The following is a 20,366-nucleotide window of genomic DNA, read 5'->3' on the forward strand; positions in this document are numbered from 1 at the left end:
ATGCATGTTGTTTTAAATATGTTAAGAAATTAATTACAATTGAGAGCAAAATGGATGTTTGCATAGGCAGTAAAAGAAATATATATGCATAAGAAGCCATATGTATACTTGTAATGATGTAAGGCTGCAATTCATATATTTAATTTAGTTCTTTTAGAAGTATATATCTATATAGAGAGAGAGAGAGAGCCATATGTAAACTTTGAATCATGTAAGGCTGAAATTTATAAATTTTATTAAAAAATTATGTATAAAAAAAGGACTTTTATATATATATATATATATTGTGACCGTAAAAGTAATTTTTTTTAGAAAAACAAAATTCTCATGAAATTTCTTTAAAAAATAAAATCAAATTATGCATATAATCATATGGGGCCGGAATGCATTGAAAATTATGCATATATTCATTTTCATGTAATATAAAAAACACATTGAAAACTAAACCAACAAACTTGTTCAACATTAACTATCTTACTTTTTGAATTTGTTTTAGCTAATCTATAAAATATCTTAATTTTTTATTGTTTAAAAGATCCATTAAACTAAGTCAAACAAACCTAAATATTTTTTTTTCTTTAGAAAGAAATCTCTAAATACAGCACATGAAGATTTAGTCTTCATTTTATTTTATTTGATATATATCTTTTTTGTTGGTCAGCTCAAGAAAAGAAATTAAATTAATTTTTAAATTAGTTTTTCCATCTTATAATTCCTAGTCAAAAAACCCTGTAATTGATTTGGACATACATAAATTAAAAATTAAATTAAGCTACAAGGGTAGGGATATCTGGCTGCATCTTCCCAGGATATCAACCAGTAATTAAATTAATATTTTTATTAGTTTGCACCTATAAATTTAATCCGACGGTAGTTGCATATTTCGATGTTATTTGTAAAGCACCTATAAATTTAATCTGACGGTATATGCATACCCGATGTTATATATATATATTTGCTGCCTGTACAAAGCTTAATCTTGCCACACCTACTCTGTGCATACCATAATTCATTCAGTGTTATCTTTTCTATAGTTAGGAAAGTTAATCAAACTATGGAAGTCTTTCTGATTACTTGTATTTTAGCCTCTGTTTCTTTTCTTGTCTTTGTATTCAGGTATCTATTCAGTAATGACAGTTTCAAGAAACTGCCACCAGGAAGCATGGGATGGCCAATCATAGGAGAAACACTCGAGTTCTTGTTTGGCAAGCCAGAAAATTTCGTGTTTAAGAGAATGGAAAAGTACTCCCATGATATTTTCAAAACCAAGATCCTTGGGGAGAAAACTGCTGTCATCTGTGGGCCTAATGGACACAAATTTCTCTTCTCCAATGAACAGAAACTTTTCACTGTGTTCCGTCCTCATTCCATGCAGAAACTCTTTCGTTCTTCCTATCAAAATAAAGCTCCTCCGAAGGAAGCTGAGCTTAAGAACCTGAGAGCATCGCCTGCGTTCTTGAAACCTGAGGCGTTAGTGAGGTACTTGGCGAAAATGGATTCCATAACACAGCAGCAAATGAGAAATCATTGGGAAGGAAAAGATTCTGTCAAAGTCTTTCCTTTCTCCAAGACTTTAACATTAACTCTCGCCTGTAGATTTTTCTTAGGGACAGAAGATCCTGAGCGAATCGCCAGACTTGTTGGTCATTTTGATGATATTACTGTTGGGATGCATTCTATCACAGTAAACTTTCCTGGAACTATATTCTACAGAGCCAAGAAAGCTGTTACTGCTATCCGCAAGGAACTAATAGCAGTTGTTAAGCAGAAGAAGGAAGCCATAGCAGCAGGAGCACCCATGCAAGACATCCTTTCGCATATGATTGTCGCCTCCGACCCTTCTGGTAAATTCATGCCTGAGGCTGAGATTGCTGACAAGATGATGGGTTTATTAACTGCAGGGTACAGTACTGTGGCTACCTCCATAACTTTCTTTATGAAATATGTTGGTGAGAGGCCTGATATCTACAAGAAGATTCTTGAAGGTAAACATCATTTCTTCTCTTCCTGGCAGTGTTGCTACTAATATTTAGAGAAAAGATCATATTTAATATAACTAATAGGAATAATCAACAGGGGTCGTGCCATTAGGAAATCAAACTTTTATAACGATTTTTTTGTCTAATCTTAAGAATATTTCTTCATTTATACACTAGATTAATAGATGAGCGGCACATACAGAAACTATAAAATCCTAATACATACGTATTCATTTGATATATATATCTAGAATGAGCAAGAATTACCTGAATGTTTTTAGGCTATACTGTATGTTATGAACAACTGTAACTCACATAAATTAAAATGAAACCAGAGCAAAGGGAGGTAGCCTCAGCTAAGAAGGAAGGAGAGGTGCTGCAATGGGAAGACGTACAGAAAATGAAATACACATGGAATGCAGTGAATGAAGTGATGAGACTTACACCTCCACTTCAAGGAACCTTTAGAGAGGCCATAACTGACTTTACTTATGCTGGTTATACCATTCCAAAGGGGTGGAAGGTAAATGTCCACATCCCTTCCTATTCATGATTATTACATCTAATCTATCTTAATTAATATTTAACTAAGACTTGCGTATTAAGCTATAATATCATATCATTCTTTGACATTTACTAATGTTCATTATGGTTTACTATATTAAAATTGCCAGTCTATTTCAACTTCATTATTATATCTTGTGTACTTGGCACCACAATAATCTTGATTGTTTTATTGTTTTTTCTTTTCTTCAAAACTGCAGATATATTGGACTGTTACAACAACAAACAAGAACCCGGAATACTTCCCAAATCCTGAGGAATTTGATCCATCAAGATATGATGATGATAAAGCAATTCCACCCTACGCATTTGTACCCTTCGGAGGAGGACCCAGAACGTGTCCTGGAAAAGAGTATGCTAGATTAGCAATTCTAACCTTTGTCCACCATGTTATCAAGAGGTTTAAGTGGGAGTTGGAAATTCCTGGGGAAAAGATTTTTGGTGACATGATGCCAACTCCTGAAAAGGGTCTTCCTGTTCGCCTTCGACCAGCAAACTTTTGACTGCCTTTACATTATATATGGGTTTGTTTGGAGAAAATCTATACTTGCATGCAGAATGAATTGAGTTTTTTTTTATTTTCATCTATCAAATGGATGTTTGGAATTTTTCTTTTTTCACCCAGCTCAGCTCACAGTTAAACCAGTTAAGTTGATTCAATATTGTTTTGGTGGAATACCATCAGTGGTCCTACACGAACTTTCATTTCCTGTAATTAATAGTGCTCGTAATAATTAAAGTTTAGTCCACTTATTTCTGTAGCTTTCCTTGTCATGTTATAATGCCCTTGAGTATTGACTTTTATTTCAAGATATTTTTCTTTTATCAATAAGAAGGTCCACATGATCCTGCAGACATCTGCAGTCATTTGCCAATTCCCATCCACAACAGAGTACAAATGATAATCAGGATTGGCTACTTTTAACACGCATAACGAGCGCATATTAAACATCATGATTAACAAAATCCAAGTCTAGCAAAGATAACAGATGAATGTATTTTAAACATAGAATAATCAGTTCATAAGATGGATGCATCAGGAAATGGAAACAGGGCCAGCCCATCAAATACACAGAAATATCACTTCAATTTATCCAGCAAGAAACCATAAAATCAGCCTCAAGACAAATGCATTATGCAGCAGACAAATATATGGCAGGAATAAAAATAGAGCAGGAGAGAATGATGTGTACCCAAAATCCAGAATATTCTCTTGCATAAATTCAATTAAAATGCTTCACTGCTGAGAAGTATTGTGATGATCATCTGTGCTACAATAGCCTTTGGTATGAAATACTAAGCCAACAAAAAATATAGTACCATTACAGCATTAGCTCAAAATCCTAGACTGCAATAGGAGAAGGATACACATTAGCTCAAACCACTGCAGAACCACCCAACGTTAAACTAGATGTTGCAGCAACAAAGGAAAGTCAAAACAATACTTCACCAGTTGAGAGAACCCTTTTGCTATCTTCATCTGAGAATTTTCACAGCACACTAAAATGAGCCTGAAAACAAATTGATATGGCTGGGGTGAATTTCAAACTACAAGCGAAATACTCACAGACGTATGGAAGTAAAATGTAACAAGCAATTTAGAACCGAAACATTGCATATTAATAAATAAAGCGTATTTATTAGAAAAATATCCACTTGATGATTCCCAATAAGTATTGGCAAAGCAAGTCCTTGACACTAAAATCAAACAAAGCTATAAAGTCAAATGAATTCCTTGAACAAATAAATACATAAGAATTTAGTATAGCCATCTGAAGAAGCTTCACTAGTAAGAACGATTGACAGAAGCGCTTGAAATCAAACTCAGTTTGATCAACTAATATGCCTATTATACACGCAGGTCAAGCCTATCTAAATGGCACTATGGGCTTGGTTGTCATCTAGAAATGATTAAAAACAACATCTAGTCGTCCAGCCAAAAAGATGGATTAAGTAGCAAATTCATTAGGCCTGTGGTCCCAACTCCATCTCCATCATCAATAAAAGCAAAGTGCTACAACACTGGAATCCAGACAGCTCCAACTCTGAAAATAAGCTCAACTATTGCAAACACAACATCTAGTTGTCCAGCCAAAAAGATGGATCAAGTAGCAAATTCGTTAGGCCGGTGGTCCCAACCCCATCTCCATCATCAATAAAAGCAAAGTGCTACAAAACTGGAATCCAGATAGCTCCAACTCTGAAAATAAGCTCAACTATTGCAATCTATTAAGCACATAAAAGATACGTAGACTCAGCATATTAACTGAGGTCAAAGTGTAACAGGCAGAAGAAATAAAAGAAATGGAAAATTCGGGATTGATATCAATTTGCCAATTGTGTCCAACCCCAAGTCCTGTCAACAAATAGCAAAAGAAAGGTGAAGGGATGATTGGAATAGTAGAGGACCCCAACCAAGCTTGGAACAGGATCAGATCCTATGATCACCTCTAACATGCTCAGGTTTGGATTTGGGTGCCTTAGTTCAGTTGGCAATTCCATTCCTGAATCAAACCCTCATGCAATCAGGTTAATGGAAGATTGAATTTCATCAAGGGGAAATATTAATCTCAAATCAAATTATTTTGGCATTCATTCCCAATCTCTTCCAACCCACCTTAACTAGTCTATGTACACATTGCTAAACCTTGTAGTAACTCAGCAATGGACAAACCTTTGACAAGCAATTAGCAAAGTCCATTAGTCTTGAGAAAGTCTCAACATTTCTTGAATCCACGATTTTCATTCTCAGTAGTATCTCTAGAGTTTAGGACTCTTACTAGTGCAGTAAGTAATTGCCTTTATATGTTCCATAATGTCCTTCACATCTTTCATACACAAAAGTAAGAGAATCTAGCTACACTAACTTATCCCCGGGTTGGACAACTAACTCACCAATTTTTCATGTTTACACAACAAGCTGTAAGAATAGTTAAGGAAGAATCCTATAAAAACTAGTTCTTATCATGGAAAGCACACTTATTACTGAATTCATGTTGCACAAACAGAGATACGAGTAAAATAACTTAATGCAGTGTATAAATGATTGAGAGAGGACACTGTACACTTGTATAGTTGTATATGTAGATTGACCAAAGGGTTCGTCAAGACTAATTAAAAGTATAAATTTGCCAAATAGACACTAAAGCATCATATCTAAAGGAACGGAGCTAATTGCAAAGCTAGAAATTATCAATAATTCACTGCTCCATATTCCATATATAAACATACCCGAAATAACAAGCAATAATATCAACAACCACATGATTCAGAAATTTACAAAGAAAGAGTAGCAATAGCCAATACCTATAATTACTGCTGCTGATTCTGCTGTTGTGGATTATGAGGAGGAGGCATACCGGGACGAGGAGGTCCATAACCAGGTGGAGGAGGCATCCCTGGACGAGGAGGTGGTGCCATTCCAGGTCTTGGCGGAGCAGGAGGTCCTCTCATCATAGGCGGTGGACCGCCCTGTGGCTGCGGAGGCATTCCCATGGGTCTTTGCCCGAAATGTGGAGGAGGAGGCATGGGAAAACCCTGACCAGGTGGTGGAGGCCTAGCACCAAACTGAGGAAGAGGTGGACCGCGCCCCATAGGTGGAGGACCTTGACCAGGGAAAGCCATCTGTCCAGGTGGCCTAATAACAGGCGGTGGATAACTCATAGGAGGAGCAGAAAGTTGCGGGACCGGAGGACGCGAGATCTGAGGCTGCATCATACCAGGAGCGGGGCCACCAACACCTCTGACGGGACCAGCAAGACCAGGCTGAGCTTGAATAAGAGGAGCAGTAGGAATCCCACGGCCAGCAGCGCGTCCAATGCCGGGTCCCGCAACGGCAGTAGCAGAAACAGCCTTAGCGCGCGACTCTTCTTGAGGAGGTGGGCCTTCGACGGTCATGGAAATAACTTCTTCGCCGCGGAGGAGAACGAGGCCGAGAGTCCGGCGGTCTTCGCGCTCTTCGTTGTTCTTTTTGCCTTTGGCTGGTGGAAGTTTGCGAAACTCCTCGCAGTCACCGAGGACTAAATTCATGTGGCGATCGAATGCCATGAATTTGCCTACTAGTTGACGGCCGTCTTGAATTGTGACTCGCATTCTGTAGTTTATGTGTTGGAGCATCTTGGAGCTCTTCGACATCGACATTTTTATTAATCTAGGGAATTGCAGAATTTGGGGTTTTGACAAGAAAAGGGCGGAAAACGAAGGTTTTAGGATTTTGGAAGGGTTTTATTTCGGTACGGTGATGTGGAGAGAGGAAAAGAAAAGAAAATAAATTGTATTAATTTTCTTTCTTCGAAATTTTATTTTTTCTTTGGTGAAAATATTCTGAAATTCAAATCCCTTTACTTTTACATTATTCGTAAGTTCAATAATTTTCTTCTTAAAGGCAAACAACCCTTTATAATTTTGTTCCATCTCAATAGTTTTGATTTTCTCAAGTTAATATGAATAAAATAACTTGTATATAATTTTTATATAATAAAATTACTTGATAAGTTTTTGGAATTAGATCTTAGTTTAGAAAAATAAATTTAAAATTAAACTAAGCCTTTTATATAATTCTGAGTTCTGACATATTAATATGGAATTTAATTTTTTATAAAAGCAAAATGGATTAAAATATCTAAAATATTCTTTTCTCAAAAGCATTTCAGTCACTAAATATCTTTTGCTAATTTATGTATATATTAATTTTTTAGAATTAAAATTTTTTTTATACGTATATTTAATTTTTAAAATATAAAATTTTATTTTGACATGTGTATTTATTTTTAACACATGTGATTCAAATTTATATGTAATTTTATAATTTTATCTATTAATTTATTAATTCATAAATTATATTCTAATTAAACACTCACTCTAATCCTAAAAAATAGCATATTAATTATATTTTAATATTATATTAACTAATAAATAAATTCTATAATTAGATAATAATTTTATTTTAAAAAATAACATCTTAAATTATGTTCTTAATATTATATTCAATAATAAAATAAATTTTTAATTATGTAATAAGTTTTTAATCTTAAAAATTATAATATCAATTATATTGATATATTAATTTAAATAGTATTAAAATAAATTAACAAATAATTTTGTATTATTTTATTAATAAAATTTTAGAATTTAAAAAAATTAAAAAATTTAAAACTAGTTAGTTTGTTATTATTTTTAAAATTTTATAAATTAATATTAAATATTAAAATTTATCTTAGGCTATAAATAGGACATCTTAAGCATTGTCTCAAACACCTAGAATGCTAGAGAAACCTTAGATAAGCTTTGTAAACTCCACCCATTCTTTTTAAAGCTTTCTTGGATAATCAAAGCTATTCTTCCAAGTTTCCAAGTGACTCCTTTTTTCCATCCTTCTCACAACTCTCTTGAGCTTAAATTATTCCTTAGCTATCGTTGATAGGTTGTACGGGGCAAAATGTCACAAAACTTCGGTTTAGAGATTAGCCAAGTCGCGCGGCACTTAGTTAACTTACTTGACAAAGTCAAACTAAGTAAGTTTAGATGAGAGTTGGGAGCAATTTTACGTGAGCAAAGTAGGCAACAGGGGTTTAGAACTTGGGTAGGGTAGAGAGTTGAGAGCACTTGAACTTTGAAAGTATGGAGAGCTTTATTAAGTTTCCAACCTTTCTCTTGTATGTTCTTGTTGTTCTTGTATGTTACAAATGATGGATGGAGGGGGTATTTATAGGCTTCCCACCTCCTCAACTTGTGGCTAGGAATCATTCTTCTAGAATTCTCTACAAGTTACATATGTATAAGGCTTCCTTTGGAAGCTACTATATGTACAAACAAGTGAAGCTTCTAGGCAGCTCCTTGGCTTGGCACAAAGCCTTGCATCCTCCAACAATCTCTAGATCCTTCCCTTGATTTCCTTGGGCAGCCAACTTGGGCTAGGCAGCAGCATTAGACTGGGCATATGTTGGGCATATTTCTGCCCATGGACAAGCCTTGCCTTGCCCAAGATGAGGCGGGCTGTGACACCCTCCCCCACTCAATCTCTCGACGTCCTCGTCGCGCCTTGAGCTTCGTAGTTTTGGATATGCTCAAGGAATTGCCATAGCAAATCTTCACGTTCCCACGTAACCTCGCTGTCGGGAAAATTTTTCCACTTCACCAAGTATTCATTGTAGTTGGGAACTCCTCTTCTTCTTATCACTCTATCTACAATGATGCATTCAATCTCCTTATCGAACTCGGTGACAACGGTTGTTGGAGCTCTTCTAGATTCGCCACGGCTGGGGTCTTCCTTGTCTTCGTGGTATGGCTTAAGCATACTCACATGGAAGACATTATGGATTTTTAATCTCGAGGGCAGTTGGAGCTGGTAGGCAACAGCTCCAACGCGTTTTACGACTGGGAACGGGCCTTTATATCGCCTTACCAAGCCTTTTGTACTTTGCGGAGGGATTTGAACTGATTAGGCAGCAGCTTCACCCTCACCAAGTCGCCAGCGCTGTATTCCTTGGGGCGTCTCTTTACATCAGCCCACTTCTTCAAGCGCTTCGCTACTTTGTCGAGGCATGCCCTTGTTATATCTGCCTCTTCATACCATTCCCTTGCAAACTTATAGGCAGAAGGGTTGGCTCCTCCATAGCCAGCAGCAATGGCATTTGGCGTCAATGGCTGCTGTCCCATAATGACTTCAAAGGGACTCTTACCCGTGGACTCGCTCTTTTGGAGGTTATACGAGAATTGGGCTACGTCAAGCAGTTTTGCCCAATCTCGTTGGTGAGCACTAACATAGTGCCTTAGGTAGAGTTCCAGCAAAGCATTAATCCTTTTCGTTTGGTCGTCGCTTTGTGGATGAAAGCTTGTGAAGAAGTTGAGGTCTGTGCCCAGCAACTTGAACAACTCTCGTCAAAACTTGTCGGTAAACCGAGGGTCTCTATCACTGATTATACTCTTCGGTAAGCCCCACAGCTTCACAACATTCTTGAAGAAGAGGCGGGCCTGCCTCACTCCTGCGATCACGGGTAGGGATAAAAGTAGCATACTTGCTAAATCTATCCACGACAACCATGATACTTTCGAACCCTTCGGATTTTGGCAGGGCCACAATGAAGTCCACGAGACACTCTCCCACAGCCTTTCAGCGACAGGAAGAGGTTCAAGTAGGCCAGCAGGCTGTTATTGTTCCACCTTGTCTTGTTGGCATATAAGGCAGGTCCGAACATAGTCCTCCACATCGTCCTTAAGTTGCGGCCAGTAGTAGTTTTGCTGGACTAACGCAAGTGTGCGAGTCATGTTGGGATGTCCAGCCCACAAGGAGTTATGGCACTCCTTCAAAATTTCTCTCCGCAGGTTTCCCCACTTCGGCACATAGACTCGATTGCCAACAGTGAGGAGAATGCCATCTTTCTCCCATAATCGTCGAGTTTTTCCCTCGATTGCCAGCTTGATAATGCTCTTGGCCAAAGTGTCTTGCTGCATTCCTTCCTTGATTCGGCTAAAGAAGTCGCTCTTCAGCGTGCTAGCAGCAATGGAAGCCAACTCCGCCTTTCTACTCAACGCATCAGCGACAATGTTGGCTTTACCTGGCTTATATTCAAGCTTGTAGTCGAATTCGGCTAAGAAATCTTGCCAGCATGCTTGCTTAGGACTCAACTTCTTTTGAGTCTGAAAATAGCTTGTAGCTACATTGTCCGTTAAAATAGTGAACTTGCTGTCGAGCAAGTAATGTCTCCATGCAAGCGATGGGCCATTTCCTTCTCTTGGACAGTATACCGCCTTTCCGTTTCATTGAGCTTGCAACTTTCATAGGCGATAGGGTGCCTATCTTGCATAAGGACGCCTCCAATGGCATAATCTGAGGCATCTGTGTGCACCTCAAATGGTTTTCCGTAGTCGGGCAGTATCATGACAGGCTCTATTGACACGGCATCCTTCAAGGCTTCGAATGCAGCTTGGCATTCCTCACCCCAATTCCATACCTTATTCTTCTTGAGTAGTTCCGTCAATGGAGCGGCAATGGCAGAATAGCCTTTGATGAACCGCCGATAATAGTTCACCAGCCCAAGAAAAGATCGCAACTCTGGCACTTTGGAAGGAGGTTGCCATTCTTGGATGGCTTTAACTTTTGCTGGATCCATCATTAACCTACCATCTTTGATTCGATGGCCAAGGAACTCCACTTCTTCTCTCGCGAATGAGCATTTCTCACACTTCACGTACAGCTCGTGTTCGCAGAGTACTTGGAAGACTTGCTTGAGGTGTTGCATATTCTCCTCAAGACTGTTGCTGTATACAACAATGTCATCCAAATAAACAACCACAAACTTATCAAGAAAGGGATGGAGTACCTTGTTCATGAGCGTGCAGAAAGTGGCAGGGGCATTAATGAGGCCGAAAGGCATGACCAAGAACTCGAAAGCTCCATATCGAGTCACACATGCTGTCTTCGGCACATCACCAGGTGCAATGCGGACTTGGTAGTAACCAGACCTCAAATCCAGCTTTGAGAAATATCGAGCCTTCCCCAATTGATCGAACAAGTCGGCAATCAAGGGAATTGGTTACTTGTTCTTGATGGTAATCTTGTTTAAAGCTCGATAATCTATGCACATCCGTAGCGAACCGTCCTTCTTCTTTTGAAAGAGGACTGGCGCACCATATGGGCCTTCGATGGCTGGATATAGCCCGACTCAAGTAGATCTTGGAACTATTTTCTCAATTCAGCCAGCTTCGGAGGTGCCATGCGGTAGGGTGCCATGGCAGGAGGTTTAGCACCAGGCTCGAGCTCGATGTCGTGATCCACATATCGCTTTGGTGGCAACTTTTGCGGCAGCTTCAGTGGCATCACGTCCTTGTATTCGTCAAGGACTGCTTCGATGGATTGTGGCAAATGCGGGGCAGATTGCTCAACATCGTCCTCATCATTGAGCTCCCTCATAGTTGCGACGTAACACTCCCCGTTCTTGAGACCCCGCTTGAATTGCAAGGTAGAAATCATAGCGGGTTTGGATTTCGCCATGCTCTTCAAGGGGATCACTCTAAGCTTGGAAGCGTCGAGGATCACTAGAGAGCTCATGGAAGGGACCAAAATGGCATAGGCTTTACAGAAGAATGCTAGACCAAAAACAGTTTTAAAATCATCCATAGGCACAACAGTAAAGTCTAGCGTACCTTGCCAATAACCAACTTGCACCTTCATATTTTTTGCAATGCCATGCACAGGCTTTGCCTCCGAATTAACAGCCTTAATCGTGCCGACTCTTTTGGACAGCTTCAGGCCTAGGCGCTTCACCTCGTGCACGTCCATGAAGTTGTGCGTAGCACCCGTATCGAGCATGGGGCAGGCAGCTTTGCCCTTAATGAAAGCATCGACGTAAAGCAGGCCTCTCTCCTTGGAGACTGAGCGAGAGAGGAGCTTTGACAACGCACCTAAATGCTGTAGAGAACCCATGCCAGCTTGGGGTTCTTATTGGCAGTTATCTTTGTTGAATTCTGCCACGATGGCATTCATCACCTTTCGATTTGGGCAGTTCCTCACCTAGTGTGGTCCATCGCAAATGAAGCAAGGCTTGGGCGGCTTAGAGGCAGCAGGTTTTTCTTTGTGTGATGCGCCTTTGCCGTACTTTTAGTTACCGCCAGAGAACTTCTGGTAGCCACTCTCTTTGCCTTTGTTGAAGTCCCTCTTTTGGCCTCCCCCACTCTTGGAAGAGCTAGACTTCTTGCCCTTGTCTTGAGTAGATTAGTCCTTGAGGTTCTCCACTACGGTAATTGCTTCATCAAGGGTCTGCACTCCACGTCGCTCGAGCTCCATCTTTACCCAATCTTTCAACCCATCCTTGAAATCAAAGAGGAGCTGATCGTCGGTTAGGTCTGGAATCTCTAGCATGAGAGTCGTGAACTCCTTGTGAGGCATAAATTGCTTGCGGAGCTCGGTCTTCAACTGTTCCTACGTGTTGATTATGCAAAGTCCCTTCTCCCTATCGGAATGTTTCCTTCTCCACCAGAGTTAGGGGGAATCCCTTAAGAAGATGGCAGCATTGCTAATCTTTAAAAAGTCATCCGTGACGTTCATCGCCTCATAGTATTGATCAAGCCCGAACAAGAAGTTTTCCACCATAGTGGCGTTGCGCGTGCCATTGTACATGCTAGGCTTAGGGACTTTCAATCCGTGCGAGGCAGCGGAACTAGTAGTGGCAGTTGTGCTTGTCGAGGGTGGACTACCTTGACGAAGAGCATCAATCTCCCTACGAAGCTCTTTCAGCTCATCTCGTAGGGTACTTTGCTGGTCAGCGAACTCTTCTCTAAGAGAGCGTAGTTTTCCCCAAAAAGCTTTGCCAAGATCTTCGATCATGGCCTTGGCAGCCCTTGTGATCTCCATGTTTTCATGGATGAGGTTGTCAACCTTATCACTAAGCTCGCCAATAGTCGAAGTCACGCTAGTCAAATCTTTCTCAAGGCTAGCAACTCTGGACTCGACAGGCTCGCGTGCTGGAGCCTTGGATTTCCCCCGTTTAGGCTGTGATCGATGTTCCTCACGCCCGTGGGTCTACTCAGTGCGTTGCTCTTCCATCGCAGCAGCCACAATTCCTTCCTCGCTTGCCATCACTCGAATCACTTCCACCAGCGGTACCTAGGATTCAAACAGTTGCTCTGATACCACCTATCACGAAACTTCGGCTTAGAGGTTACCCAAGTTACGCGACACTTAGTTAACTTGCTTAACAAAGTCGAACTAAGTAAGCCTAGATGAGAGTTGGGAGCAATTTTAGGTGAGCAAAGTAGGCAGCAAGAGTTTAGGACTTGGGTAGAGTTGAGAGTTGAGAGCACTTGAGCTTTAAAAGTATGGAGAGCTTTATTAAGTTTCCAACCTTCCTCTTATATGTTCTTGTTGTTCTTGTATGTTACAAATGATGAACGGAGGGGGTATTTATAGGCTTCCCACCTACTCAACTTGTGGCTAGGAATCATTCTCTAGAATTCTCTACACGTTACATATGTACAATGCTTCCTTTGGAAGCTACTCTATATACAAACAAGGGAAGTTTCTAAGTAGCTCCTTGGCTTAGCACAAAGCCTTGCATCCTCCAGCAATCTCTAGATCCTTCCCTTGGTTTCCTTGGGCAGCCAACTTGGGCTAGGCAGCAGTATTGGGCTGGGCATATGTTGGGCATATTTCTGCCCATGGACAAGCCTTGCCTTGCCCAAGATGAGGCGGGCTGTGATAAAAAGCTGACTTATAAGATTATTACCTGAAAGAATCAAGTGATTACATGTACGTTAAAGGAAAATCTTTATTTTTGGAGGAAGGGTAAAACTCCAAATAAATTCTCTCCATGAAGCATAGGAGTTGGCATGAAAGGCAGGAGCAAAATAATTAAAGGATATAACTAAAAAATAAGCCCTTTGTAAAGTACAATTCGTTAGAGCATCAAAATGCCAACAAAATACCAATTAGCACATAGAAAACTAGGGCGAGGCATCTGCAAAATAAGAACATTTTCATGAGCAAGAAAATTTAATTTAACCAAATCCAAGTCCCAAATGTCATGAGCCCACAAATAAGAGGAAATTTTACGAACCGATCTGTGGGTTCGCGACCGGCGCTAGGGAATGGGTAGGCTTAAGGCCACCAAAATCCATAGCAAGCCTGACATATCACTAAATCAATTTAATACAATATTTATCCATTATGTCAATATTTCATTACTAACATTCAACCATACAAATACTATACATTTAATAGGTTCGTTGGCACCATTAAGTATTACCTCCTCGGTTGGTTTAACATGCCAAAATAAATAATAAGCTTCAAAATCACAACTGTGGAGAATCTAGATTTTTAATAGTCAGTCCTGCAAATAAAATTTATTATATTAAAACCTGAAAAATAAGGAAGTCTGGCTGCCAAAAAAGAAGAACTGCTGAAGACCTAGTTGACACTTGAAAAATTAGGTTGAGACTGTCAGTCTCAAGAGTGAGTTAAAATCATATATATATATATATATAATAATTATTTAAATAGTATAGAATATTACATAATGATAAATACGTGTCATATCATAATTTAAAACTATATAATTTTTAACACTCACGGGACGAGTACTTCAGCAGAATCCTAAACCCAGTTCTAGCAGCTTTTTGACTCTCTTATTCTAATAAGACTAGCACCTAGAGAATAAAGCTCTACCAGAATTCTTAAATCCAGTCTTGTCACTTAAATACCAATATAGTCGGCACCCAGAGCGCAATACTGCACGAGGGACCTTTCTCCAGCAAATCACAATAAAGAGTTGTGCTCGGCCAAAGCAAATCACCAAATATTTTCCTATTACCTAAGATACACACATGGTCCTGAAGCAACCCATCAAGTAGGATGTTCTACTGCAGTCTCATCCTGGATCACGTTACCATCATACATTAATAATATTTAAAATAGCGTAAATTAGAAATAATCTTAATTTTATTCAATGAATCATTAAGTATTAAAATTAAATATCAACGAATATAACAGACATAAATTTAAATGCAGTATAAACAACAATCATAACCATTATGAAATTATAATGGTAAAAATAAATAAATATTACTTATAAAAAATATCAATAATAACAAAACTAATTTAATTATAATAATAATCATAATAATCATAATGGTTGTCAATCCAAACAATGCATTAAAATTAGGCATGACATGTATAGTGATTACATGACTTTAACTTACAGTTCTAATAATATTTTTGCTCTGCTCCTATGCCTCGGGTGGAGCAGGCTGAATCAATGGAATATCTATTTACGGGAATAATTCAATCAATAAAAATAATATTTAATAAATAACCATGAGCCTATACTCATAGAATTTACTGTCTAAGAATTTCGACTCAGAAATTATACTGAGTATTCGACATAATCTTCCATAAAATACGAACGTTTATCCCCCATATAACGGGTCCAAAACCTGCTAAAAACACTTCAAATATTCATTACATATTTATCAAGAGTCGAGTCACCCATAACTGCATTATTTTCTCGACTCCATAACACACCACATATCACAATTAGTAACAGACAGTCCAACTTTAATATTTATTTCATAAACAACTCATAAATAATTTTCCTAGTATCTAGTTTAATTATTCACAATCACAATTATCACAAAACCAAATAATACTTAATCATAATAATTAATTCATAATATTTATAATTAAACTATCAATTAATTAAATTAATTAATTAATTATAATTAACAATTAATGAAGTTAATGATTTTTGAATAATTTTCAAGGTCTAAATAAATTTTACCGAGCCAAAAATTCAAAACTCTGCGCATCTGGAAAAATTGGATTCCGAAAATTGGTACCGTCAACGGTGTCGAAATTCGAATCTGAAAGTGCTTATGCGAAGCTTACGACATGCTGAATCCAAATATGTAATTATTTTTGCCTGGAACTCATCGAAAACTACCGGATCGAGGCCGAAAGATTTCATCTCTGGTTAGGCATAGAGGAGCTCTACAATGACTGCCTGATGGCAAAGAAGGGATGTCTTATGGTTTTTGGGCCAGGGAATCCGAATCCGGTGTCGATTTGGCCAGAATATGCCGGTAAGGGGTTGTACTAGAGGTGGAAGCTAGTGACGCCTCCTTTCTCCCTTGCTTCTCAACTTTTTTGATGAGAAAATGGGGAAAGAGTGAGGGAAGGGAAGAGGAGGAAAAATGCTGATGGCTGTGGTACTTGGTTGATCCTTACATATGTAATGTAGTGCTTTTGAGTACCCGTGTTAGTTTTATAGGAAATTGAGCGCAATGTGCTTGCTTTCTAGTTGGGTTCTTAGGATGAGCAACGCCAATTGCATTGGAAGAATGGAAGGCGGTATGGATTTTAGGGACCTTAGTACTTGCAAGGGTAATTATCCCAACTGGTACCAATACTTGGCACTATATATCAATTTGGTACCAAGACTTTAATTTGAATCGATTTGATGCTGACGTGGCATGCTGAGTAGGAATTTTTCAGGTGTTTTGCCCGCTCAGCGTGTGCCACGTCAATTAATGACGCTGAGCGGGAAAAATCCCATTAATTTATCCTAATTTCCCCTAATTAATCCTTAATTTCTCAAAGTTCCTAATTCTATTTCCCTCTCCCCTCTTCTCTCCTATTCCCCTCTCTTCTTCCCCGCTTTCCTCTCTTCTTCCCAGCATTCTCGCATTCCAAAATCTCTCCTTCGTTCTTTCAAACATATTGTGTGGAGTATGTTTGAGCATCTAGAGGCGATCGAGTTCAAGAGACTGGGAGGTAACGAGTTTAAATATAAAGAAAAGAAAGAAGATGAGAAAGAAACATCTAGCTCAGACAAAGAAGAGGTTGTTTTTCAAGCCCTGATGGAATTAAGGGGCGTAGGATTATGGTTATGCAGTATTGTATTAGCTGGTTTGAGTGGGGATGCAAAGGTATTCTTGGAGATGAGAAAATCAGATGGGGTATTGTCTAACCCTTCTTTGCTCAATCTGGATTCAAGTATTTGTGGTGTTATGATGGAGAAAGGATGTGTATTAAAGGATGTAAAAGAGCTTAAAGATTCAAATTTGCTTTCCTTCTTTCTTGTTATACCGGTAAGAACGGCGCATGATGCGCAGGAACTCAGGAGAAAAATGGGGGTGTTTGAGAAGATGCTGGATGGTTTGGGAAAGGAGGTGAATCTATTCTTTTCCGAAGTATTAGCTTGGAGAAATCAATTGCTTGATGGTATTAGATTTCGGAAGTAGTAACAAGGTTTATAAGTTTATATGTATTGTTTGTTCTTAATTTTGTTGTATATAGAGTTACTTCAATTTTATTTCATAGCAATTATAGGATCTTTTGTAAAGCTGCAAAGAAAATTTTAAAGATATAAATATATGGTTGATCATCTTCAAATTGTAAATTCTAAAAAATTGCATGTACAATCTCATTCAGAAATTAGATTTAGAACATGTTAAAAGAAGCTGTAAAAGTAGTGCATTCTAGTTACTGATGAATTCAGGAAAGGATGGATATAAACCAAAATCTAGGCAGCATTCACTATTCTGATACAGGTGGAAAAAAGGATCTAAGAAAACCATTACCCAAAATGGGCAACACTAACTACCACTTGAAACCAACTAATTGTCATAATCGAAGTTCAAGAAGAGAATAATCATAAATTCAGCCAGTGGTAAATTATGGTTAAGAAAACCATGTAACCTATATGGTGGACAATTCTAAGCAGGGCTAGTGTTAAAAGGACTAGTAGAAGACATCATTGTTGACACTAAGGACAATTCTAAGCAAAAGTATTAAGTAGTGCACTTTAAGTAATTACAAAATAGCAACTTGTATTAAGTGTGGAACACAAGAACATGACAAAATAATTAAATGATTTTATGGTCCTGATCAAAAAACAGTGTTGACACTGAGCACAATAAACAAGCATGTGAAATATGTCTTATGGACCACAAAAGCACCATCTGTCCTAAAAGCAAAAAACAAAAGTTCCTACATATAAACAAGTTCCTAATGTATTAAACAATCATAATGCCTAGCTAAGGCTTGTTGTTGTCTCCAAGACCAGCAGGCATCCAAGGCTTCTTCTTCTTTTAGGTTGCAGTCTCAACATTTTCTTTCCTCTTAGCCTTCTTAGTTATTGCTTGCACCTTATCTTTCCCCTTTTCCAAACTTTCATTTGGAGTAGGATTAGATCCAAAAGCTTTCTTTGATGCTGTTGAAAGAGATGCAGATCTAGGAGGCAGAAATGGCTTGTTGCCCTTGTTCTTCATTGTCTTGCCCTTGTTCTTCACTGTCTTGCCCTTGCCATTCTTCTTACTCGGCTGGGAGTCTTCATTCACTCCACTTGATTGAGTTGGAATATCACTTAGTAACTCATTGATGCTTCTTGTATTTTGATGAGGTCTTTGTGTTCCTGCAACAGTTTGGGACAAACTTGTCCAATGAAGATTAAAATCATCTAGATCTACTAGATGACTAGGTATGTCAAACTCAGTTTGGATTGACAATGAAGGAGTTACATTTTGCACCTGCATAAGTTAAAGTAAATATACATTAGGTTATTACAAATATATTTAGTTAAGTAAATGAACTTATTACCTGTGCAGTCTCAATTGGATCATTTTCTAAGTATTGGGCAGTTGGGGAGTTGGTCAGTAGGGTCATTAGGGAGTTGGTCAGTAGGGTCATTGGGGAGTTGGTCAGTAGGGTCTATCTGGTTTGCTCTTCTTTGTACCTAGTAAAACACCAAAATAATAATTTCATTATATTTTAAAGAAACCTAATATACAAAAGCTTGAATTGAAATTACTCTTACTTGTAATTTTTTCATCTTAGGCTGTTTTGATGTAGATTTGGCATGACCATGGTATCTCTTATTGTGGCCTTTAGCTCCACAAATGGTGCAAGTCATCACTGAGCCTTGTTTGGTTACTTTGCCCTTTTGTAGTACAACAATCATCTCATCTTCTTCTAATCTCCTCTTTGTAACAAATATGCCTCTCTGTTTTGGTTGAACTGGAGCAGGAGATAGCACAGGTGGTGTTGTGGCTCTTGGCCAAAATTCATAGCTAATAGTAGGGTTTAGCAAGTGGCTGTATGTTTTTAAATAAGTACTGACCTTGTAATAATCATCTAGATAATTCTCAGGATTATCATGCTTATACCATATTGCACACACTGCATGGCAGCATGGTATGCCAGTTAAATCAAACCTCCTACAAGTACATGTTTTGTCCTTAATGTCAACCACAAACTGCCCCCTAGGACCAACCACCTAAAACCTATCCCCCCCTGACCACTCAGTTCTGAACATCCAGCAGAATTCTTTAGACTTCTCTAACTTAGCTATAATCTTAGGACAATATTGACTGGCAGTTCTTTTCATAGCATCTCTCTTTTTGTGAATTCTTTTCATTAACTTTGTCCTAATGATCTCATTCATTGTTATAACTCCCTTAGTCCTTGACTCTAGAATGAAGCTATTAAAACATTCACAAAGATTGTTTAATAATATGTCACATTTAGGGGTTGTCCTAAAATGTGACCTAGACCAATGAGGGGGGGGGGGGGGGGGGTATATTGTTCATGTAGTTATGGCCATCTGTAGAAATTTCTGCAATTTTATCCATGATTTTCTGGAACATTGGCACATAACTAGCCCTACCAGCCCCCCAAACTAACTTTTTTAGTCCTAATGTATTAAAATTTTTCTTCAAATTATGGTGGACATGTCTAACACAAAATCTGTGTTCTGCATTGAGAAATATCTCTTCAATTGCACGAATTAAACCCTAATTAAGCATAAAAACCAATAAACCACAATTAACAACTCCAACATATATTAGTTCACATATATACTAAAAAAATATTAAAATGAAAGGATTAGAAGCTTGTACCTTCTGTCTGTCACTCACAAAGGTCCAGTGGTGACTGTTGTTGAGTCCCAAGTCAGCTGCTAGTAGGTCTAGGAACCATTTCCAGTTATCCTTGTTCTCCTTTTGAACAACTGCCCAAGCAACTGGATATATACAGTCGTTGGCATCAACTGCCACAGCTGTTAGTAGCTGCCCACCATAAATCTCCTTCAACCAGCAACCATCAATTGATATTAAAGGTCTGCAATACTTGAATCCATCCTTTAGGGCACCAAAACAAACATATAAACCCTTGAACACTTGTTCCTCCAAATGTAGCACAATTGTGGACCCAGGATTACTCCTTAGCAACTCAAGTTTGTAATCATGCAGTCTACCCAATTGCTCTTTTTCATCACCATCAATGAACTTCAAAGCAATGTTCCTAGCTCTCCAAGCCTTTAGCCTAGAGACATC

The 20,366-nt window shown here is 38.5% G+C and overlaps 2 protein-coding genes across 5 annotated transcripts; one reads left to right on the top strand and one right to left on the bottom strand.

The window, feature by feature from the left end:
- The first annotated feature begins 901 nt into the window (after nt 1-901).
- On the top strand, nt 902-3,304 carry LOC8283918 (beta-amyrin 28-monooxygenase). The gene is made up of 3 exons (XM_002529849.4): nt 902-1,985; nt 2,315-2,502; nt 2,744-3,304. The coding sequence occupies exons 1-3, from the start codon at nt 1,055-1,057 to the stop codon at nt 3,044-3,046; spliced, it is 1,422 nt and encodes a 473-aa protein (XP_002529895.1). The 5' UTR covers nt 902-1,054; the 3' UTR covers nt 3,047-3,304.
- Nucleotides 3,305-3,731: 427 nt separating this feature from the next.
- On the bottom strand, nt 3,732-6,787 carry LOC8283919 (small nuclear ribonucleoprotein-associated proteins B and B'-like). 4 transcript variants are annotated; one of them, XM_048372953.1, is made up of 2 exons: nt 5,850-6,787; nt 3,732-4,023 (listed from the first exon to the last, which is right to left on the bottom strand). In XM_048372953.1, the coding sequence occupies exon 1, from the start codon at nt 6,681-6,683 to the stop codon at nt 5,856-5,858; it is 828 nt and encodes a 275-aa protein (XP_048228910.1). In that variant the 5' UTR covers nt 6,684-6,787; the 3' UTR covers nt 3,732-4,023; nt 5,850-5,855. The 4 variants fall into 4 exon arrangements, with proteins under 4 accessions (XP_048228910.1, XP_048228909.1, XP_048228911.1 ...); XM_048372952.1 differs by having other exon boundaries at nt 3,732-4,054; nt 5,850-6,786; XM_048372954.1 differs by lacking the exon at nt 3,732-4,023 and adding an exon at nt 4,161-4,743.
- Between the last annotated feature and the right edge of the window lie 13,579 nt (nt 6,788-20,366).

Source organism: Ricinus communis, chromosome 4 (genome assembly GCF_019578655.1).
Source record: "Ricinus communis isolate WT05 ecotype wild-type chromosome 4, ASM1957865v1, whole genome shotgun sequence".
Taxonomy (NCBI): Eukaryota; Viridiplantae; Streptophyta; class Magnoliopsida; order Malpighiales; family Euphorbiaceae; genus Ricinus; species Ricinus communis.

What these genes read in the sequence shown, in the direction of transcription:
- LOC8283919 (XM_048372953.1), bottom strand. Translation starts at nt 6,683, where the DNA reads ATGTCGATGTCGAAGAGCTCCAAGATGCTCCAACACATAAACTACAGA.
- LOC8283918 (XM_002529849.4), top strand. Translation starts at nt 1,055, where the DNA reads ATGGAAGTCTTTCTGATTACTTGTATTTTAGCCTCTGTTTCTTTTCTT. An exon ending in CTACAAGAAGATTCTTGAAG is followed by an intron (nt 1,986 to 2,314) that starts GTAAACATCATT and finishes AAATGAAACCAG; the next exon opens with AGCAAAGGGAGGTAGCCTCA. An exon ending in CCATTCCAAAGGGGTGGAAG is followed by an intron (nt 2,503 to 2,743) that starts GTAAATGTCCAC and finishes TCAAAACTGCAG; the next exon opens with ATATATTGGACTGTTACAAC.